This window comes from Anser cygnoides, chromosome 1 (genome assembly GCF_040182565.1).
Source record: "Anser cygnoides isolate HZ-2024a breed goose chromosome 1, Taihu_goose_T2T_genome, whole genome shotgun sequence".
Lineage (NCBI taxonomy): Eukaryota > Metazoa > Chordata > Aves > Anseriformes > Anatidae > Anser > Anser cygnoides.
Window position 1 is genome coordinate 200,898,426 of NC_089873.1, and position 24,022 is coordinate 200,922,447.

General features: G+C 45.2%; 1 protein-coding gene across 1 annotated transcript in view; it reads right to left on the reverse strand.

Moving 5' to 3' along the window:
• HEPHL1 (hephaestin like 1) overlaps positions 1-11,576 on the reverse strand; it is a 35,896-nt gene extending 24,320 nt beyond the window's left edge. The window contains exon 1 of the mRNA XM_048076520.2: positions 10,472-11,576. Coding sequence (XP_047932477.2) covers positions 10,472-10,641 — 170 coding nt within the window. The 5' untranslated portion in view covers positions 10,642-11,576. The remainder of the gene's footprint in view (positions 1-10,471) is intronic.
• Positions 11,577-24,022: the final 12,446 nt, after the last annotated feature.

The following is a 24,022-nucleotide window of genomic DNA, read 5'->3' on the forward strand; positions in this document are numbered from 1 at the left end:
ATCTAAGAGTGAGGAGTCAACCTGGACAACGTTATCAGGGTCCATGCCCCTTCCTGTGCAGTAACAGTTATCCTGCTTGCAGGTACTACACAGGTACTACGAACAAGTCTTCACTTGAGGACCAGCCACCCAGGACTTTCTGTACAGTTTTAGCACCTTCTCACTCTTTCGCAAGGGCAAAACCTCACATCTAAATGTATGACAGTGCAGGAGAAGAAAAACAAATTAATTCAAAGTTTTTTCTAAAGCCAATAAGAGCAATTATAATCAACTAGTTTGGCAACCCATAAGAGTAGCATAAGATGTTTTTGCATGAAAGACATAATTTCCACTTTACAGAACCCACGTTTTATAGCACTTTCAAGTGACAGAGAGCCCACTACATGGTCAGTGACTGACATGTTGTGGCTATTAAATTCCTGCTCCCTTCAAATTCCAAACTGTATTTGCAGTCTAAAATCATCTAGCTCCATATTCCAACTGGTTCCCATCATGACCTGTCTCAGATCAAAGAGGCCACATACCATCAGGAATTTATTTTCTAGGCAGACACTTGCACAAGTTTTAATTAATTGATTAAACTGCCTCCTACGTTTCTTCTGGACAAACCAAATGCACTGACATTCTTTATGCCACAAACCTTCCCTGGCATTCTTTTCTGAAAGCCTTCCAATATTGCTCTATCTCTTTTGAAGTCTGAACACAAGAACTTCACATAATATGCAAGTAATATTGCAGTTAAAGGTGCTCCCTGTCAATACTTCTTATACAACTAGAAATTAGTTTTGCCCTTTTAACTATGATTTCATACTGGCAACCAACGTTTAGCCCATCTGTCATGATACTAGATCTTTTTTACTTCTCTCTAGAATACATCTGACAAGTACGATACACACTCTTCATCCCTAAGTATCCCACACAGTGTCCAAATAACCACACTTGCCACAGAACCAGGAGTGGACTGTATGACTGGCTTCAACATAGTTGACTGCTCCATGAGTTTTTGCATCCCTTGAAGATTGTTTGAACTTTAACACTTCCTAAAACAAACTCATTAAAAAGTTGAGCTAAGTTTTCCTGAAGTATCACTGGCACAAACATGGCAATTCCATATTTATAGTGAATTTTTGTGACTGATCAGTTCACCTTCTTGAACACTTTCTGTTTTGCCATTTCTGTACACTACCAACAGCATCAGCGTTGGATGTCATATGAGTTGAAAGGTATAATTTGCTATAATTTCTTCACTATAAGATCCAGTGTTCCCCTTTATCAAGACATCTCTGCAGAATCACAGAATCACAGAATCATCTAGGTTGGAAGAGACCTCCAAGATCATCTAGTCCAACCTCTGACCTAACACTAACAAGTCCTCCACTAAACCATATCACTAAGGGCTACATCTAAACGTCTTTTAAAGACCTCCAGGGATGCTGACTCAACCACTTCCCTGGGCAGCCCATTCCAGTGCATAACAACCCTTTCAGTAAAGAAGTTCTTCCTAATATCCAACCTAAACCTCCCCTGGCGCAACTTTCGCCCATTCCCCCTCGTCCTGTCACCAGGCACGTGGGAGAACAGACCAACCCCCACCTCTCTACAGCCTCCTTTAAGGTACCTATAGAGAGCGATGAGGTCGCCCCTGAGCCTCCTCTTCTCCAGGCTAAACAATCCCAGCTCCCTCAGCCGCTCCTCGTAAGCCTTGTTCTCCAGACCCCTCACCGGCTTCGTTGCCCTTCTCTGGACTTGCTTGAGCACCTCCATGTACTTCTTGTAGCAAGGGGCCCAAAACTGCCTGCTACCTTAACTCACAACATCCCCCAACTGTGGCCATTGCACCCCTGTGGCCACTGCCTAAACCAGATCACTGAAGTGATAGAAATCTGAAAACCTCCCAAAAGAATGGTTTTTAATTTGAAAAATGTGGTTTATAATGCAGACTCCTCAAGAGCTATTTTGGTACAAAAGGAAGCATTGCCAGTGACACCGCTGTGGCAGAAACAGCTGCCTAGAACACAGAGGAAAGGACGGAAGCTTCTCAGCCTGGTTCATCACTGAATAAAATATGTTATGTCAAATATAAACATATAAACATATATAACATATAAAATATGTTGTTAAGGAGTGAGCTGCCAAGAAGTCTGGATCTTCAGCAAATTAGCAGCTCTGTGGTAACTCTGTGTGCACAGCGAGACCTGGCAAGTCACCCTGTGCTCGCCCAGGAGCAGATACCTTCCACTGCCTGGGGGAAGAGCTGCTACCACAGAGCAGTAGGTGGTGGTAGTAGCAGTGCAGTGTGAACGCCCAAGCTGCTTTACCTCATGGCAATGTATTCCTGTGGCTGTGCCCTAATTCGAATTATAAATTGGTGTTTAGAATGGTTTGAAAGAAATTTTCTCTGGGAAAAAAAAAAAAGTCAAATAGATCCATTTTTTTTTTATAAAGTACTTATTTTCAGCAGTTTTGTGGTTTTTTTTTTTTTTTTTTTTCCATTTTTATAAGCAGCCAAATACTTTACATGAGGCACTGCAATGGCACTGTGCTTCCCCCACGATGACAGAGCTTTTATGGCCCTGGCTATCTGGCCAGACAACATTGCATGCTCTCCCATAACTTCAGACCTCTGGGACACACTGCCTGCTCTGCAGAACTGTACTCCAAGAAAAAAAACAGTCACTTCTTGGCCTGGCATGTTCAAATGCTTGACATGAGTGTAGCTCCTGTAAATGCACAGAATGGGGAACCCAAAGCTCATTAAAGTATTGAGGTTCAGGAAATCGCCCTGAAGGTTTAGTCACTGAAGACTTCCTTGGTGCCTAAAGCTGTGCTACAGGTCATCTTAGCTAACATCTCTGTTGACCAGATCTGTGCTCATCTCCTATTCAAAGACATCTAGAAGGCAGGGGAAAAAAAAAAGTATTTTTAGTGGCAGCTTTCTGAAATGAGGTCCATTCAAGTAACCCTTCCATTCAGAGCTGCAGAGCCCACTGTCTGTAACAGGTATCCTACAGCTAGTCACAAAGCAGGTGATGCTCTTCCATGCTGAGCATCAGGAGGTGAAAAAGTCATGGAGTCAGCAAGGGATCACAGCACAGAAGCAGAAACTTACCCTCTTGGGTCTGTTTAGCTATGGGTTTTAGTTAACCACAGTCTAAGAGAAAATAACAAATCAACTCTTGGAGACAAATTCCCACACCCCACTGATGCTCTCAGCATTGTGTTCTAGACTCAGGCTCATCCACAGCTCCCTTTCCTACCAGACCCACACTTCCCAAAGGGCAGAAGAGCTTGCTGCCCAAAAGGCACCAGTGACGCCTTTGGACTTTCTTGAAGTGCAAACACTTCAGCCTCACTCCTCCTTCTGTCTGGGAAGGGCTAGATCACACTTCTGCATATACAGAGACATCTATTTTCAGCGTGCCCTTTTGGTTGCCCTCCACAACCTGAGACCAGAGCACACTGGTTGTTGTGAGTCCCACTCTAGGTGTCCAGGCTTTCCCATTTCATCCAGGAGGACTTCTGGGGTGCCCACCTCAGCCTTTCAGGTAAATGGCAGCTCTCTGAAACTCTTTACATGGGTTGCTGTGCTGTACATTACAGTCCTTTGCATAAAGACTGCCCACACTGGAACTAACAGTATCAGCCACAGAAATCTCATAGAAAGGATGTACAGGCATTAGTGACTTCTCCTTTGCACCCCCAGATGCTGAAACAATTGGTCACTTCATGTGGGCACACTGTGGGGCTGGTACCTTTACCCAGTGCCACAATGCAGCCAGAGGATGTGTCAGAGGGAGCTGGAACAGGCTCGGTTCCATGTCCTCTGCTGCTCCATCTGTGGGACACAGAGGTTTTTCCCCTGTCCCTCTTCTTTCTTTCAGTGAGAGCATCTTCTCAGTGTGAAGTCTCCAGTGCTGGTGTTGCACCAGTGCACTCAGATGCACCAGTGCATCTCCCACTCCTGGGTTCCTTCCCATCTCCAGAGTCCCTCCGAGATTTTCCCTGCTGCAGGATTTCATCTTGCGTTTTTGACAACGGCATTCTCAAAGACCATTCCCTGTCTTATTCTGATGGTGTTTGCTTCTTTGGGAAGCACTTCACATTTCCAGCCACCTTGTTAAACATCCCCTTCCCTTGCATCTCTTGTCTTGTTCTTTCCCACTCACTGACTTTCCAATACATTATTGCAGCAGCAATTTCTTAAAATGCTGTAATAGTTAAACACGTCCAGTTCTCTAAATCTGCCTTTGTTTCTTTCTTCCAGTGATCATGATGTGCCTATTCTATTGGGCTTCACGTGCCAAAATTTCTCCTACCTCTCACTTCTCTTTTGCTGCAAGCAGGCAAACCTCCTTGTTTCTTCATGCTCTCCTGCTCCCTTAAATCACTCCATTCTCCTCATGGCTATGTGTTATCGTTGTCTGAACCTCTTCTATCCCTCAGGTCTTGTGCAGATGTAAGAGCTGCTCTTCTGAACTTTGACTATCTCCCTTCCAACTCAGTTTACAGCTTGCACTTCATGTGCACAAAGTCATGATAATCAGCCAGTCCTACTCCCTGTAGGGAAGGGGAACCTTCCATCCCCTGGAGTTGTACCCATGCAAACTTTCTAAATTCCCTCAGAAACTCTCCAGTGGTCCTTCCTTTTCCTCCTATAATCAGGGCAGTCTAAAGTTTACATATGGAGGTAAGCAGGCTTGTAAATGAAGGCGTAAAAAGATCTTGTTCAGACCAGGAAAACGATACAAATCCTTCTGTTATTTCTCTGTCTGATTTCATTTTACCTACCGACCATTCCCAGCAGTTCTTAAACTCCAAGAAAAGATGGCAATGTACATGAGAGGGACAGGGAATTATTAATAGGTGATAAACTCTAATTCCTAAAAAATAGTATTAATGTGATTACAGCAAGCCATCCCCCTGCAATGATGAACATTAAAACTCCTCCAAATGAGAGAAAGAGTGAAACGAGTGTTGTCTAGACTCTTCTTCAATGAATTCAAGAACAGACATGAAGATATTCTGCCGTCTCAGGGAAGGACCATGAGTTAAGTGTAATTTCTATACCTGTTCCTTCTATCACACAGAAAATGTACTTTGCCTGGATTTTTACCTTTTTTATGTTACCTGTGATCTTTATAAGCAGAGATACAATCTAAGGGTTAGATTTTTCATATGGTGCTTATGTGAGTACCACATTACGGTGTACACGAAGAGACATACACACTGTGCACAGCAAAGCAAACACTACAGGGCATGGAGCCAGATCCCTCACCGATACAGTTCTGAAGCTTGCTGAGTTGGTTTGTTATCATAATCACCACTGAAAAATCAACACTTCAGACAACTACCAGATGAGGAGTCTTGAATTTTCTCCTGCAGTTAACGTGCCCAACAGCTGCTGCATGTTCCTGGGTGCAGCTGTAGGTAAACACAAACTTTCTTTTCCTATTATTGCTCCACTAAAGTCCCATAGGTTTTGCAAAGGCAATAATTTATGCAAATACCCTTATGTGTTTCTTCCCTAAAATCTGTTGGTGAAACCTTATTCTCTACCCTCTTTGCGTACTCTATGTCGGAGTTTATAACAGTTTTTTTCCCTAAAAATTCCCCAGCTTTCTCATGGCTGGAGTAAGCTACGACAGTGCCCATGGTTCCCCTGTCATTTTAACACCTGGGTCATGCAACAGGCTCAGAGTAACCCTCTGCCAGACCACAGCTCCCGTGCTATGGCCAAAGCAATGTCTGTGCTAGATGGATGTCCAGTGTAGGGGGACCAGCAGTACCAGCTCACGTGTGTAGGTGGTGCCCTGACTGCACGCCATCAAACAAGATGAGTTGTGTGCCCTCAAACGACAGAGGCACAACGTCCTCAAAAGACACTTGAGACCTTTTCTTTCCACAATGGCAACTGACGAGGTCAGTAAAACCCAAAAACCTCTAAACGAGGCTCCAAAGTGTCACTGGTTTCTCTCCTAGGGTGAACGTCTCCTTCCACTGAAGCCAGTGACAAAACTCCCCCCAGACTTCATTACAGCCAGGATTTCACCTTTCATGCCCTTTTGATGCTGACCCTTCCCACAGTGATGTTCTCTGCTAATGCAATTGGGTCATTTGGCCACGTAATTACTCAGCCATTAGTTTAGCATCTGTGATGACAGTTTTACCGTCATTTATCTGGGTGGGATCTCCTCGTAGGCAAGTTGCACAAACTGTGTTTGATGCTGCGGTAACAAAAAATACCCGTTAGTGTTGGTGGGTGCAAGATTTAGCCCAGATAAATATAACTTTGGTGGCCTAAGGAGAGGGGATGAGTGGTTACATCAGGCAAACTTAATAACATCTACCACCAGCAGAGCAAGATTTAAGTGCCCATCATATAAACTAGCACCAAATTAATTTAAAAGGATTATCAACCAAACTTTAATCCTGAGGGCTGAGCCACAATAGGGAGGGAAAGACTAATGTATGTCAAGCCACAACACCCAAGTGCATTCTTATTTTGAAAGGCCATTGCCTTTGTGGCCATTGAAGTGAGCAGGCAGTGTCTGAGCTCACCCTCCTGCTGCAGCAATATCCATGTCCTAACCCACGACATCTCACGGGGATCTGCAGCATGTCCAGCAGCACTGACAGCTCCTTGCACCCTGCATGGCCAGTCTACCACGTGGATGTGGTCAACTGGTGTCAACCCTTCCACCAGTTATATCAGGTGGGAGGGGATGCCGAAAACCTTCCCACCTGTTTTCAGTGGCTGTAATTTGGATTTATCTCTATTTTCCAAAGTCCTGTGGGTTTCAGAAAATGCCAGCTTGATGTTTGAAGGAAGAACTGAGAGTGAAACATTTTAGCCCCGTTCGCAACAATCCAAATTATGAAAATTAGTGGAACAGCTTGAGGCTTCAAGTAGACTAGACAAAAGGCAGAGGCAAGCAGCCTCATTACTCTCTTTACATGAGAAGCACTGATGCGCAGCAAGTTGCTTGCTCTGTGCAAGCAGCAGGCTGGCCCTTGAGCATGGCAGCAACACAAATCGTCATCAAAATTAACATCCGAGCAGGATAGTTACGCTAACACAGGGCTGCGTTCGGGTTAATCAGCTCTGACGAGAGGCAGACTTTTCACCTCACGCCCAGGGAGGTGCTGAGGCAGCTCCACGGCTTCTGGCTGGGCAGGCAGCTCACTCAGCACCAGCACAGCAGGAACCGAGCAGCCTTGTGCCAGAGCCCGCTCCCTGATTTCAGCCCCATGCCTCAGCTGCCGAGGTCTGCTTTCTGTAAAGCAGCCTCGTCGCTGCTAAGAACCAAAGGCTGAGGAATATGTTATCAGCTTTGGCACAGCAACATTGAAATCGTCTGTTGAATCTCACTATCTGATCCAGGTAATGTAACACTTTCCATTACACAATTGCTAATTCAGCATTTTTATTAAGGAGCAAAGAATAAGTGTGTTTGATTGTATCTCTGTGGGCTAGCTGGAATCAAAGGGAACATTCCTTTTTGTATATGCACCTGCCCTTTTAAAGATAATCAGTTTATATGCAAGCTCTTTATCTGCACTTCCCTATCAATTAAACTGGGATTGTGTCCCATCAGACAGATGCTGTGAGGATGCATCACAAGGGGAGAAGTGCTCGGCTCAGCGAGCCCGAGCATTGCTGCTCGCTGAACACAGCTGGCTCAAAATGCATCCCTGCCCCTACCTAGGAACTGGTCCTTAAACTTCATAAGTGGAATTGCATTTTTCTTACTATCCATAGGAACCAATTAGTTAGCTGACAGGTAAACCATTAGTATACAGCTTTAAATTTACATTAGAATTCACATTAAAGAGCTAAATATTCAGAATAACTACAACTGGTTCACAATTTAGTCCATGTACCCATTCAGAGAAACTATTATTCCAGAATACAGCAGGTTTGTTCTGTCTTAATTCAATACACCTTGGAAACGGAGTAAACTAGTTACAGGAATGGTTTTATTACTCTGCAGTAGAAGGCTTTGCGTAGGGAGCTAGTTCATCGCAAACAGCTCCCAAACTTTGAACATATATAGTCTACCTTAAAATCCAGATTACATTCCCTCTGTGGGTAATCCCTCTGGAATTAACATTCTCTAATGGTTACATTACAACACTGACTGAAGACATAAGCTATCATCTCTCCCTATCATGCCAAGAAAAAGGCATTACTTTAAGGTCTCAGTACCTAGATGCTAATATGTAAAGCCAGTACCTCTCTTACTTTAAGGTAAAAGTGCCACTTGGTGTTCAGGGAGCTCAAAGTGCAGGTAGCCTTAAAAGTAGGTTTTACAGAAGAGGTTCCAGGTCTTTCTGCAGTATTAGGGAGGATTTACAGAAAACAGCCCTTCACTTAAAGCTCATCTCTTTCCAGTGAGAGATCTTCCAGTTTACGGAGGAGAGGAAGTTATCCTCTGGCAAAAAGAGTAGGGAAGTGAGAAATGCCAGTGTTTAACAGAGCCTTTCCAGCAATGTTATTCATGGGTTAGGAACAAAATATTACCCTGTATCCTACCTAAAAGGGTAACATTTGTTGAGTTGGATAATATCTGGGACATCCGGTTGTTAAGAGCATAAGCATAAGACTTTATTGAAAAATAAACTCTTTCTTGCCTCCTTCTTGTGGCAAAAACTCTTCATTTCTTTAATCCGACTACAGTGATTCTGAAATTACCAACCACTAGAGAAAAGTCCTGCTTCTGCCTAAAGCAACAGAAAGGACATTTCCATTTCTAACTCCAGGGACACAGCACAGAGCTCCCAGTGTGCCTTCAGACACCAGAACCTCCTCCCTCCCTCACAGCTCCCATCCCAACCCCAGGCCTAGACTCAGAGGAAGGACGCCTAAACTATCCCTAGGTTGTCAAAGATATTGGTCAAATCTTAAAAATACTCCCACGAGTGTTTGAAGGCCACACTATAGAAAGGCACTGAGGGTTTGTGCCTCCTGATGTCCAGGCAAGCTGTCCTGGCACGGCAGCGGTACGGAGCCAACGCCAGCAGTGAGGGCACAAGGACGGGTGCCTGTCTGCCTGTTTTCCTCTGGCCGAGGCATGATTCATCACGGAGCTTACCTACGCACTCCATTTTCAGCACAGGACTTCAATGTCATCATTCACAGCTGTACGTTTAAGCACCTACCTAAACAGGTGTCCTAAACTGAAGTCTCCACAGCTGAATACGTTGCAGGAGTATATGGATAATATCTTGAATCTCATTCATAGGTATTATACACATCTGAATTTTACAAAGTCGTACCAAACCCCCAATTTCTATCATCTCACCAAGAGCAAAGTCACGAGTGCTTGCCTGTCAAATGCTCCTCTGCGTCTTATTGCAAAGAGCTGTGTTTGATTGTGGTGAAGTTGCAATTTCACTTTGGACAATGTGTCCTAGAAATTCCTGCCTCTCCATGAAACACACACACAGAGGGGATTTTTAACCCCCTTTTGAACCTGTTCTAAAATCTTTCTTTTATGTTGCCCATAGAAATTGTGGAGTTTCCCTCTTTGGAGATCTTCAAAAGCCTCCTGGACCTTGTGCTGGGCATCCTGCTCTGGGTGTCCCTGCTTGAGCAGGGGTTGGACCAGGTGGACCCAGAGATGCCTTCCAACCTCAGCCGTGCTGTGATCCTGTAATCCACTACAATTCTTTGACAAATCTTTGGTAAATATCATCTCCTTTGCATCACCTTCAAATACACAATGGCTATCACACGGCCTAATCAAGTAAGATGGAAGAGAAGTTAAACAAATTCTCCTCTTGCCTAGAAGCTGAAATGTTGTCTGTGACAATATCAACAACAGGGGAAGGGAAGGGAAGGGAAGGGAAGGGAAGGGAAGGGAAGGGAAGGGAAGGGAAGGGAAGGGAAGGGAAGGGAAGGGAAGGGAAGGGAAGGGAAGGGAAGGGAAGGGAAGGGAAGGGAAGGGAAGGGAAGGGAAGGGAAGGGAAGGGAAGGGAAGGGAAGGGAAGGGAAGGGAAGGGAAGGGAAGGGAAGGGAAGGGGGAAGGGAAGGGAAGGGAAGGGAAGGGAAGGGAAGGGAAGGGAAGGGAAGGGAAGGGAAGGGAAGGGAAGGGAAGGGAAGGGAAGGGAAGGGAAGGGAAGGGAAGGGAAAGAGAAAATGAAGAGAAAATAAAAGAAGAGAAGAGAAGAGAAGAGAAGAGAAGAGAAGAGAAGAGAAGAGAAGAGAAGAGAAGAGAAGAGAAGAGAAGAGAAGAGAAGAGAAGAGAAGAGAAGAGAAGAGAAGAGAAGAGAAGAGAAGAGAAGAGAAGAAGAGAAGAGAAGAGAAGAGAAGAGAAGAGAAGAGAAGAGAAGAGAAGAGAAGAGAAGAGAAGAGAAGAGAAGAGAAGAGAAGAGCCATCTTAAGACATTTACAGCAACATTAACCACATCAGTCAATTTTGTTTAGAGCCCTCACTGTACCTCCAGTTTATGAAAGCCCCCAATGACTTACTTGTCCTCCAAGAGGTTCTGTCCCGTGATCAGATTTTTCCCAGACGGTGCATAGTCCCAGTTCTCTTCCACAATCCCGAGGTAGTAGGTTCTGATTTTTGTTTCCACCACTGTGAACAGGCAGAGGAACCCAAGAGTGCGAAGGCAGCCACCACCTCGCACAGGAGGCATTTGTAGTTGTGATTGCAAGGCTGGCAGCAGGCAGGCAGCAGCAGGATGCACCACGGAGAGCTCACCCCTCCCTCCCGGCTCTTGACAAGTTATAAATAAGGAATGGACAGGGCAAAGCTCCTCCTTTTCAGCAGGTTAGGGCTGGGATAGGTAGAGAGCCTTGCTATGCAGAGCAGGGCTAGGGAGGAGGTTGCTGCCAGAGTAGGACTCTTGCCAGTCCTTCGGTGAATGCATAAATTGCTCATTTACCTGTCCAGGCTAGAGCCAGTTGGTGTTTCTTGGAAGTCTGAACGCTTTTTTATCCCCTCTTTTCCAGACTGGTTGGTATGGCACATTGGGACAGGTTTTTTTTTTTTTGGTCTTTTTGTCACCCCTGTCAACTCCCCCTTCTGTTTTATTTATTTATTTTTATTTCATTTTTAATTTCTTTATCATGTCTGAGATTTCTAAAGCTAGCACCTTGCTTCCTTCATTGGATTTATTCAGTGACATAACACTAATTTATAATAGCGCACTATCAGAGAGAGAGAGAATTTGCCAGTACCCCTCACATTTCTCAGATTTTCTGACCAATTTATTATGATGGAATATGGTCTGGTTGTATTCAGGTCTAGAGTGTCCAAAACAAAGCACTTTTTTACAAAGATTTCTGAAAATTGGATCCCCTGGAAGGTCTTTCCATTTGGACATTAAGAATGGACGCACAAATATTACCTTTTTATTAAACTTCCTAATTAACATGCCCGCATGGTTCTGTAGAAAATCAGTCCCTTCTTTTGTAGCCTGACTTCCTCTAGGAGGACATTGGTATTACCATCTTGGTGAAGCCAGGTGTAAACCTATAAACGGTATAAACCTATAAACCTAATTGATAGGGTTTTTGAAACCACTTAGGCAACGTCCCCAAAGAATCACCTAGGTGACAAGACACTTAGAGCCATACTACCCTCTTATTAGTTTTTAACTGACGAAAGACATTAAACTCTGCAGTTCTGTAATGCAGCATTACAGCTGAGACTCATTTCCATCTGTGATGGTTGTGAAATTCCCCTTCCCGCTCCAGAGCCATCCGACCTCTTCCCTTTGAGGTTAATGGTCACTCCTTGCTAGGGGTGTCAGAGGCTTCTCAGAGGAATTTGGTGGCCACAGGTTTATCTGCATCACTCCTAACGTATCTCTGCAAAGCGAATGTGTTTTTATGTGGCGGTTATGTGAGGTATGGACCATGGTGAGTCTTCCTTCAAGGCAGACACAGGGCACACAGAAAGAAGGAGTATCTGGCTACAGAAGCTTTCAGTTTCTTTAGCTGTGAGTACTGGCAGCCCGGTGTACATGGGTAAACACAGAGACAATTGCAATCGGTCATCTTAATTCAGCTGTAAAAGCAAGAGACCCTCAGCTGTAAGCTGCTGTCTGATACATGCTGATGTTCATTGCCCCAGGTCAATGGACTGATGAACAATGAGAAGGGTGAGAAGGGACGTAACAATACAGATGCTGTACAGACATCCTGAAGTATGTCACCCACCATCTTCATGTTAACCTTGAAGACTTTGCTCTTCTCTTTGTCCTTCTGCTGCAAATCCATGCTGCCCAACCTCTTGGCATCTCACATCAGTTTCCGATCTTTCAAAACAACAATATTAAAAAATAATTTTCCACTGCTTTGTTGTGTCACTCAGTTACCCAAATGGTGCCAAGTAATAGCACCGTGATTCTAAAAAGCATAATTAGAAAGCAAAAGAAAAGACAATGACTACAGGACAGGCTGAGGCTTTCCAGCTGGTAGCACAGCTGTCAAACATGTAAATGTGGTGGGACCAACAAGCCAGCTGGTGGGCTATGAAGCTGGGAAGAGGCCAAGGTGACACTTGGTTAACAAATTAACAACATCCCACTGCGGTCTTTGCACAGGGCCAGTGACCCTGCAGACTCCTGCAGCGAATGCCTCCTTCACCCCCAGTAGCTGTCCTGAGCCCAGCAAACTGTGAGCTGCTTCTCAAGCACCTGAGTTTACAGAACCGGGTGCCTGTTAGGTGAAAGTTTATTGCCAGAATGTAGTTAGGTTTTTGCATTTCAATAGGATGTGTTTGTTTAGAGGATAGCATGTACTTCGAATGAGTTTGTATACAGCTCAATTGTTTAAATCAAAAATTTGCATGGCATTAGAGATATTTAAAGAACAGGTACAGGGCAAATTTCATCCAGACAGTTTTGCTGTAACTGTCTCTCTTTTTGCTTTTTTGTAACTAAAGAGCTCTGTTATATGTTTAACATAAGTCCGTATATGTGGACTCATATAATCCAAAGTGCATCGAGCTAATGGGGAATAGGGAGAGGAAATGTCTAATTCTGAGCTGGCACCTGACAGCACTATGGTCATAAATACTCGTAGTGCTATGTCCTAGTTTTTCTATTGCTCTTCATGTGCCTGGGATTGGCTCCTGGCTGCTTACTTGCTAGAAGAAAAAAATATTCAAAAGCCAAATACAAAGTTAATTTATTTGTCTTTTACTGGAAATTTCTTTTCTGTAACAGGAGTAATGTCCAGACATTAGCACCCTGTATCAGAAACGTGTTGTAAGTCTGGTAGACGCCTTAGCTTGGCTTCAGCATTTACTAGATCTGGCACCTTGTATACCCTTTGCATCCACATATTAACACTTAATTACCTTGTCACATCATTAAAACCAGGCACATTTACATTCCGGAGAGGTGCTGTGGACGTGACTCAGAAAAAGATGAAAGAATAGCTGTTTTGCCCTTGCATCAGGAAAATTTCTGGGAAGTTCCCCTCCAGCAGTGAGGTAATGGGATGAAGTTTGTCCCTTTGTTCAGAATCCTTTCCGCAACAAGGTTGGACACTGGTTTCCCCACGACTTTCTGTCCCTCTGAAGGCTAAAATTAGTGCATGGCTGGGTTTCAAAGTTTTGTAACTCATTATAATATTCAAGCAATATTCATAGGTCTGAAGAGTGAATATCTTGAGTATCAGTTTGTGAATGAGCCCTGAGACGTCACTAATGGAGCTTTCTTTTAAGTACATCAGGAATGATTGTAATCCACTAAAGCCCAGACTTGTGCCACCCAACATTAATAGATTAGCTGGAATAACTAAGTGAGCTTCATGATGGACATTAGGTCCATGTCCATCTAGGTCAAGAAATTTTGGATGTGCTGAACTTCATCGAGTAGACCTTGTTTCATTAAAGTTAGTTGACGTGAGTTCAGAGATAAGCCCTTTTGTTCAGACCACCTACTACTGAAAGCCAACTTGTATTCTCCTTTGAGCAGATGAGTTGATGTGCAAGCAGATTAACTCCCTGGTTCCCTCTGCTCCTTCTTGATAGCAGTACAGTTCCCATTCCTAGACACTCATTCCTGGCCTGCCTGCTATGGCACTTTTGTGTCTGCTCTGCATGCCTGGTTGGGGAATTACTCACGTGGACAGGTGCAGGTGGACCAGGTAAGACTACCCCCAGCTGGTATTGCCACCAAACCTGGAGCTGTGCCTGTGGTGACTCCCCCAGTGTGACAAAGTCCCTTGGCAGGATGGAGACGGAAGCCAGGTAGCTGTCCAGGTTCCACGTCAGAGCCCAAATGGGTCCCAACTGTTGCCACCCACCAGTTTGGGCTCAGACCACATGCCCAGCTCAGGGTCACACTTGGGCATTTACCACAACAGTTGTCCAGAAATCCCCCATTCCCCCAGCACTGGGGAGTGAGGGAATGGCTGTGTGGTGTGTAGCTGCCTGCCGGGTTAAACCACAACTGCATGAAATCAAAAAGAGGGCTCCAGTTAGGTCAGAACAAACCACAGATATTTTCTTTTCCATTGTGTGTTTGAGCCAAAGCCCATATCTGCCACACTGAGGATGCAGGGAAATACCAAAGCTGAGTTTAGACTTTGGAGAAACTGATTGTACACAGGACAAAAGGACACTTAAAGGTGCAGATTGTAAAGGGATGCAATAATGAGAATGAAGAGTGTACTGAAAGGTGCTGCTAGTTTGAAGAGATTATAATAAATTGCCAAATAGGCTGGGCAAGTGAAATGTATTCAGCTTCAAAAGCCATTAACAAAAGGCTAAAAAAAAAAGGAAGTTTTGATCCTAATTAGAAGAAGCTTTTGTGTGCAGGTAGCTCATGTAACATCTGCACTGCTAAAACAAGGCTAATACCTCAACAGAACTTCAAGGCACATTATTTATGGTTTTTTATGGTGATGCCCATTGTAGCACCCAACAAACATGAAAGAGCTTAACTTTACGTCACCACCGTCGGGCAGAGCGTGTTTATTAACCCTATTATACAAATGAGGAAAGAGGAAGGTTAGGTAACTTCCAGGTGCTCACGCAGGAAGGCAGCCCGGTCTCCTGGCTCCCAGTCCAGCACTGGGAGCAGCTGCCCTCCTGCCCCACTGCCGTCCCTGTTTGCTTGAATGTGATGGAGATGAGGTTCTCATTGGACTTTCCCTCTTCACAGGAGTGATGCTCTGACCCGTTTGGCTTGCGAAACCCTTTCACACCCACCTTTGCTTCCCACTTGCAGGAACACCAGCACCAAGAGCCTCGTCTCTGCCCCGAGCAGCTCTGCTGCTTGCCCAACCTCCTCCAGCCACCCCCTGGGCACCGCAGGCTCCGCTTCCAGCCCGCCCCACGGCGCTGACCTACTTACTTGCTCTGGAGGGAATGTGTCCCTTTTGTTTTCCTCCTATGAGGTCACTGCCCCATTTTCTCCCTAGGTAAATAGGGGAGTTGTGGTGAGAAACACCAGCACTGGAAAACTAACCAGGATTTTTTAAAGCAGATAGCAGAAGAAGGTATCGAGCATTGCAGAGGGGAAAAATAAATAAATTTTTAAAAAATAATAATAAAAAAGAAGAAGTGATGCCAATGCATCTTCACAAGTAGTTTCCCTGCTGCAGACTCACCTCAGTCAGGCAAGCCATCCCCAAGAGTGGCACAGACATCCAAATTCCCAGCAGGCTTGTGACAATTCGTTTGGGGTCTGCTGATTTAATGGGGGGGTGTTACTTGCGGAGGACGAGCGAACAGAAATTACTTGTTGTCCTGATGACTTCTTCTGCCCAGTTCCTCCGCCTGAAAAGGAGCAAGCAGGGGAAAATGTCATGACCTTGTGGAGGCCTGGATGGTTGCCCACAGGGAGATGGTGTGATTTACGGGATCTGCAGGCGACTGCCAACACTTGTAAAGTCTTTCATTTGTGTCTATGAGGCTTTGCAATAAAGACCTGACCTGCTGCTCTTCAGTGGCTCTGTTGCTTCCTATTAAAAGAAGCCTATGTTACAACACAGTGCCATTAGATGGAGTGAAAACTTTTCAGCCCTGGTACTAAAATAGACAAGGCACAGTCTACAGAAAAATAATAAATAAATAAATAAACAAACAAATAAATAAATAAATAAAAGCTCTTCCTTCCACAAACCCAATTATTCCCCTCAGCAACCCAACGGCACTTGAGAGATCCCCTTGAAGAGCTTTCTGTGGTCTCCCATTTGCCTGTGTTTTGGCACCCAAAGCTAATATTAAATCTTGCATAGACCCTTCTGAGGATTTCTCATGTCCTCTGCCCAGCTCTTACTCAGTCTTTCCTTTCTGCTGCTGGCTATGATCCCAGGAGGTGAAGGGCACGCTTGGTATGAGTGAGACATGCAGGAGACAAGATGACCATGGATTAAGACCTTGGTGTTGGGTCGGGGCTCTTGGCATCTTCCTTTGCAAGCAAGGGCTTGTGCACCCTATGAACGGGGAGACAGCCTGGTAAGCCCTCACCAAATTTGGAGCAAATGGAGAAAATTTGCCAGTTCAGTTGAAGATCTCTCTCTGAAAGGGTTATGAAGTGAAAGGCAAATGTGCCTTCGCAGTTGTGGCCCTACCACCCCTGGGACCGAGCTGGCTGCCCCAGGCTGCTTGGAGCGATTCTGCACTGGAGTCCACTTCTGTTTCTGAAACCAGGAACAACTCAGACAGAGCCACTTTTTCCGTGCCTGTTCCCACGGATGTGACATGGCGTGAGCAGAGCTTCCTCCTCTTCCCAGCCAGGTCAGGAGTTTGACTGGGCATCTTCGTGAATCACAGTGCCCGAAACACCTCCTCCAGCTCCTTCAGGACCTGGGGCAGATGGCGCAGGTCCGCAGGCTGTGTGCTTCGGAAATAAAGAGCGGACAGCAAACCCCACATTTGAGTGCCTGAGAAAACGGCCTGAGCCTCAGAAGTGCTGAGCAACCTCCCCCAGTGGAGGAAGCATGGGTTCAGCTGACTAACTGTAAGCACTCAGTTAGCCCTCGCTTCTCCATGTGTGCTCATCTGCACAGTAGGGATCATTATATCTGACTCCCTCTCCAGGTATTTGGAAGCTAATTTAGCTAATGCTTGTCAAGCACTTTAAGGTCTTCAGATGAAAGGAGCCGCAGATAGGCAAAGCACTACTATTACTATTAATTATTTCTATTGTGCAAGTAGACATGAAAGCAGCAAGGGTGGTGATTACTTGCTTCCTTTACAAGTGGCAAGACACAGTGCAAATACACAGACAGGGACCCTCCCTGCCCTGCAGTGCTCCTAATCTTACCAGCCAGATAAACCAGACAAAGGGCAAGGAAAGAAGCACAAACCCAGGGAAAGGCAGTGCATGTGGTGACTTACCGCACACGTTTTTTTGGCAGCTGCTGCTTATAAAATGCACTGTTAGCCAAAAAGGACAACATTGCCATTCTGGGCTATTTGAAAATCATAAGTCAGGCTCTCAAAAATAAAAGGTGTTTGTTGGTTTGGTTGTTTGGTTGGTTTTGTTTTTATCACGGAAGACAGTAGATGCTAATTCTCCTTATTTGGTCTCCGATTTTTGAGCAGATCAGGTTTTCAAGATCTTCTCTGCAGCCAGAAGGACTGAAAATACTTAACTGACGAATAAAAGCTGACATTCTCAATGTGCAAGATTACATGTTTGGAAATGTCATTACCAGTGGTACCAGGTCGCTGTCAGTCGGCTGCTGAGCAGGGAGGAGATGCGTGGGCACTGGGTGGCCGCTTGTCCTCCTCCCATGTGCCCGGTGAATCCCTCACCTCTCTCGGATGGACCGGGAGGCTGTCCCAATTAGCTCCCTGCTGTGATGAGATGCTCTGCAGTGAGTGATTTGTTCCTTTATCTAATGCCTGACTGGACAGATGGATGGATAGAGGAGAACAGAAAACAAAACAGAACAACACAGTGTCTCCAGCCTGAATCTGAAACCTCTCACATTTGGCTGCGAAGGCACGGGGGGCTCTGGGGTGAGATGTGCTGATGTGAGGCATCCCACCCTTCCTTCAGAGCATGAAGGTGTTCAGGATATGATTCACCACGTCCCAGGTGAATCCAGCAACCACTGAACCCTTGGTTAAATGTCACTAAAATGGCTTCCTCTGACTGCCGTGTGAATCCCAGTGGTTTTCCCCTTTGCTTTTTCCCAAGGAAAGGCATCCAGTGCATTTAATGCCAGCTGGTGAACAGGCTTGGGACATCAGATACATTTTTTGGTGAACTTATCGTGGGAGGAAGATGCCTGAAGCTATCACCAGATATGAGCTGCTATAAAAGTATTAAACTACTCTTAAAAGGATCCCAGCCTCTTTCAAAAAGCAATTCTTGCAAGGAAGAGGCAGGTCACAGGGAAGTGCATCCCTATCTCATAACAGCCATATGCAATAATGCAAGCATCATAAGGAGGCTGAAAATAGATTTTAAAAGCTGAAACAGCTGTCTGCCATGCTCTGCCTCAGCTTTCCAGGTCTGCATTTCATCCCGGGCTCACACCAAGCTCCCTCATGGACGCAGCAAGTGTGCTTCCTGGCTGGGCGAGCTGCGGGCACAAAAGCCGGGGGGAGCACGAGGCGAGCTGTGCCTGCCGGAGAAGGCCCTCCAGGTTTTTATTTTCTAAATGCGTGTGGGTTCATCTCTCACCGAGCTCTTTTACGATCCCATCTCCACCCAATGTCTTCCCTCTCAGCACTTCCCTGGATCCTTCCCCGGCCTCCGCAGACCTGCTGTCATCGCACATCCTGCCCTTAGCTCAACTCGGGCCCACACCCAGTGTAAGCAACGGGTGACACCACTCAGGAACAAAAGTAATGTACGCCAGACACTTTGTTCTCCTTTAAGCCCAGCTTTTTGAAGTCTTCTTCATAGTGGCTGTGGTAGAGCCAGCTTTGCTACAGGGACTGTGTTCCAAAACCCATGGCAGCACAGTGCCACCTCTGCTAACGTGACCGCAGTTCTTGGCACAAAGGGCAGCTCCTGAGCCACACAACGCTCTGCTGTCATCCCTCTCTGATATAGCACAGCCCTTCCCAGAACTACACAATCACAGAGCCTCTGGAGTCATCTGGTTCAACCCCCTGCTCCAGCAGGGCCACCTGGAGAAGGCTGCCCCGCTGCCCAGGTGGCTTTTGGACATCTCCAGGGATGGAGATGGTATGTCCCTGAGGATGCGAAGAGGTATGGGTAAGTGGAGACAGACAGGCCACACATTTTCAGAAGGCACCTATGTCTACTTTCGATACCTACTTTTAGACAACAACAACAACAAAGTCCACTTTCCTCAACACCCCCTTACCCCCCCTCCCAAAATCCCTGAAGCTGCCTTCCAGTAGACACAAGAGCAGCAAAGTATAACTGATTTGAAGATGGAGATTTCTTCTTTTTTTGGGGAAAATTGCATGATGTGGCTGTCCATGCAAGCAGTGAATTGCTTTCAGAAACCCAGACAGTGCTAACAAATTCCCAAAGGCACTTCCCACTTTGGGAAATATTGCTGCAATTGCCTCGGGCCCTTCTGCTACAGGTGATAACGTGGAGGTGTAAAATATCCTCCTACCCCACCATGAGCCCCCACGAACAACTTCGGGGCAGAGGGCATGCACTGTCCCCTCTCCAATAAGCCAGCACCAGCTGGAAAAATCTGACAAATTTCAGGAGCTGAAGGAGCTGCATTTCCAAAGGCTTACCCAAATTTTCCACAAATATCTGTTTCTCCGATACAGCTGAAGCAGTAAGCAGATATGCCGGCAAGCAGTAATTCTGGCTAGAAACCTGACTTCGTTTATGTGTTTGAAACATTACAGCTATGCCAGCACAGCTCATATTGATTTTTTTATTATTATTCTTTATTTTCTTTTGGCACCAAACCAGATGGGGAAGGCAGGACAGGCAGGACTGTCCCCCTCAGAGTAACAAAACACCCGACGATGGCTGTCAGCCTTCGGGCTGCTGCCCTCTTCTCTCTGCTCCGGTCTCTGCTCTCCAGGTGCCTCACACCAGGGTTTTATTTTAAAATCTCCCTGGCCAGAAAAGGGTTTCTCCATTTGACCAGAAACACCACCCTGGGCTGCAGGCACCTTCCCTCCTGACAGTGTCAAACAGCTCTTTCAAGCACAATCAGCAGTTTTTAACAAAACATGCATTTCTGTGGTATATTCCCAATGTTTGCTTGTCACTGCTGAAGGCTTCCTTGGAGAAAGGTCAAGTTAGGAAGAAAGGAGAGGAATCAGCAGCAGAAGTATCGTGTCTCCCCTTCTTCCAGGTAACTAGAGGCATTTCCAGTGGGTCCTGCTTTTAGCCCCAAATTCACCTGCACCCTGAGCACAGACTGGGACAAACCCCAGTGACAAAGCATGAGGCTGAGAAATGCCTCTCAGCCAAAACCAGAAAGAAGTGTTACACGAAACCAGCGAAATGAAAGCAGAAACCTCTAATTATTTTAATATTGGAGAGCAACAGTGCTGCTCAGTGTGAGGTGCACAAACAACCCTTGGCCACAGGTCACGGTTCATTGCCATTTCAGAAAACAGGGGCACTGGCACTGTGCCACCCCTGGTCAAAGCAGCTGAGTAATGAAATAAAATGAGTTTTGTGTTAAATCTAATAAACACAGACCCACGCAAGCAAGCAGTGGATAAATGCTGTGATGGTTGGTATTTTCCAGGTGTCATTTTGGCACTGTTCCCCCCATCCTGGCGTACAGCAGAGCTTGTGCAGAGCATTGCTTGTGCAAACCGGGGTGAGAGTTACTGAATCACAGGGTTCCTTCCCAAAGGATTGCCTCTTGGTGGTGGCACAATTGTCCCCAGAGGAAATGATGTGTCAGTGGGGAAAAGCTGTACTCAGCAGACTCTGGGTGTTGTTTCTGGGAGGGGAGAGAGCATAAGGATGTAGGAAAGGGGGTTATGTATATAAAGGAGAAATAAAAGAAAAGAAAGAAGGAAAAAATTGGGAAAATGGGTAAAATAAAAAGGAAAGATCCACCCATGTAAGCTGTTGTCCCAGTGAAGCACATGAACAGAACACACTGCGTGTTGGAACCGCATGTGTGTGATGGTACCCTGCAGTGAATATACTCCATGATTGCAGACAGCCTCTTTTAAACTTGGTCTGGATCAACTACCATTCCACCTCTTCAAGCTCTCATATATTCTCATCATAAGCACCATAACCTTCACCAGGCGATTATTTGATGTTATTTATTACAGCTTTCTCTGATCTGATTGAAGATGTGAGCCTTTTGGCATGGAGCTCCTGCTCGTCTTCCTCTGCACTCATGCTAGGTCGGCTCTGTGTTAGCTGGGGCTGTGCAGGTCTGGGATACACTGAGTAAAGGAAAACCTGAATAATGCCCGTCCTGCCAATTTCACCTTGCTGTTTGTACCTTTACAGGGCACCCTGACACTCCTGGATACAGGCAGGCCTGCTGACGGGGTACCTGCTGCCAGAGCAGGAGGGCCAGCTGGGGCTAGAACAGGCTATCTGCAAAACCCAGCTGATAAACCTGGCTCTGAAAAAGCCTCTTAGCAGTTTGATTCAGCGTAAACAGTGATTCTTCCTTGGGTAAATCAGCCTCCCTTTCCTTCAGTGGAAGAAAACATTACCAACAAAATGTCATAGGAAACAGCAACAAGAGATTGTTTGTGCCCTGGTGCCAAAGTGGAATAAATTGAACTGGGCAGAGCATCACTGTGCACCTATGAGATTTACACTCCAGATTTATACTCGAATAAATGACAATAGAACTGCCTGGATCCTTTTTGACGCACAGTATCAACAGCAAATAGGGCATTTTCTGTTTATTGCACTGCAAATGGGACACATCTATTAATAGACAAAGTGGGCAGTCAGATATGCCCTTCAGAAACCTGCACGGGGCTGTAATTCTTCAGCTTCTAACTCACGCAGTGCACCACCCTGGGAAATTGCAGGGCTGGAACTGTTTTCATTCCCAGCACGATGAACAGGAGGTTTTGCATATTTACGTCTCTTCTCTCAGTGTCCAGGCTACTACACATAACTGGAAAATTAATAAAGAGTTTGTGGCTAAAAAGAAATAAAAGGAGGACCAGAGCTCATGCACAGCAAGTCAATATAATCAGGAGACATTGATCAGTGGAACACAAAATGCTTTCGTTGCCTTCAAAGTCAATACTGCAGGGGGAAAAATAGATGTACACAATTGTATACACTCAGCTTAGCTGCAAAACAGTTCACAGACAAAATCCTGTTCTTCTAAGTATTTTATGGTTTCTGTCTGTTTGTTTCCATTTCTCCAGGGTGTCTATCACTTCAGAAACACAGGTAAGAGCCGAGCTCTCTGGAGATAACACAAACTTTCAGTTTGGGGATTTAAACAACTTTCCTGTGCTCTGCTTCGTTCTGTGCTGCTATTCTCATTCCAGTGGAAAGATCTTCAGCAGGCATAAAATGGGCCTTCTCCTGCGTTTTAACTCCTTTCCCTTGGAGATCACAGAGAAGGGCAGAACAAGAACTGTATTTCTGTATTTCAAGATGGACTGAGAAAGAATTTGGTTCAGTTCTCATCAAAGACTGAATACAGATCCCACTCAGTAATCTGTAAGTCTAAAAATATTCCTGAAGATAGAATTGTGTTTAATACAGCTTACCAGCATTTTTATTTTTCTTTAATGGCTAGAAGCTCTAGTCATCGGTTAAGCCCTGGAGTGAAAATTGTTGCACAAACACAGATGAAAGCACTGAACTCATCCTAAACAGTTTAAAATCTTTGTAGTAGCACAAAAGACAACAGGTTGCTGTAGATTAATTAAAAAGCACAAAACTGGCACAATATTGATTCTGTTCATTATGCACTTGCTTGAAAAAACTATTAAGTATTCAGTGGCAAAAGGCACTGAGGGGTATTTGAGACAGACACAGTTAAGTCTAGGTATTAAGTCTACACACTAAATGATCAGATGAGATAGGCTTTGGAAGGTGAAGAGAAGAAATTTAAAAATGGTCAGTAAAGAAATATACAGAGATAGGAACACAGCTTGGATGAGAAAGTGCAGACATGGACCTTGTACGCTGTCCCAGAGGTCTTTGAGCCAGGGAAAATAAAAGAAAAACTGAATCAAGGTCACGGATGCTGACCCCAAAGGAGACTTTTGGCTAGATGAAAATGGAAAACATGGCATCTTAGAGATATTATGTGCAAAACAGGAGTCTATCAAAACTCCTAGCAACCAGCATATGAGATTTACAGGGAGGTTCATCTTAAATATCATTATGAAATTTCCTTATTTGCTTCTTAACTCTTTACAAAAGCTGGCAGTCTCACTCCACATGCCCCAGCTGTCAGTGCAAGCTGATGACGGTCTTTAAATTGTTATAAATTGAAGACTTTAAATGCCATTAGGCTCTGTGCCTTTGCCCTTTCAAGGATTACCTGAGAGTTGCTTGCAAACCTCACCTTTTTGATTAATTCTTTGTTTCTTTTCCATGGAGTTGAAGCACCACCACATGAAACAGGGTGAAATGCTGTTGCCACTGACACCAGCTGAAGTTTGGGGCATGGATTCAGTAGTTCAGCTGCTTCTCTCACTTTTGCCATTTTTACTGTAATGAAGTTTATTTGCCTGAGATCACTCTATGGGCTTTTTAAAGGTTTTTCACTACCATGAGTCAGGTTGAAGACAATTTTCCCTGCATCCTCTGATTCTGGTGGTATTAAACATGCAACCTGGGGTCTGGAGTCTCAGGCTTTGCCCCTGTGCTTTTACAGCCACCCTGCCACACTTGTAAGTCCTCGTGGGTGGGATCCATCTGACCACAGATACCATCATCTATGCTTGAATATGCATTGAGATTCCTGCACCTTTGTAACACCTGCATTCGTTGTAACCCTACAGTAGCTCCTAAAATAGGTTGGGTAATTTTTCCCTTGAAAGTGCATGTTTCACCGGGAATAAAGGCATCCTGGTGTGACGTGCCTCACAGACATCTACAGTCATGTGAGATGGATTCCACCCTACGTGACCAATCTTTCACAGTGAGAATTTTTCTCCAAAGACAAGAAGAGGTTACTGAAAGAAGA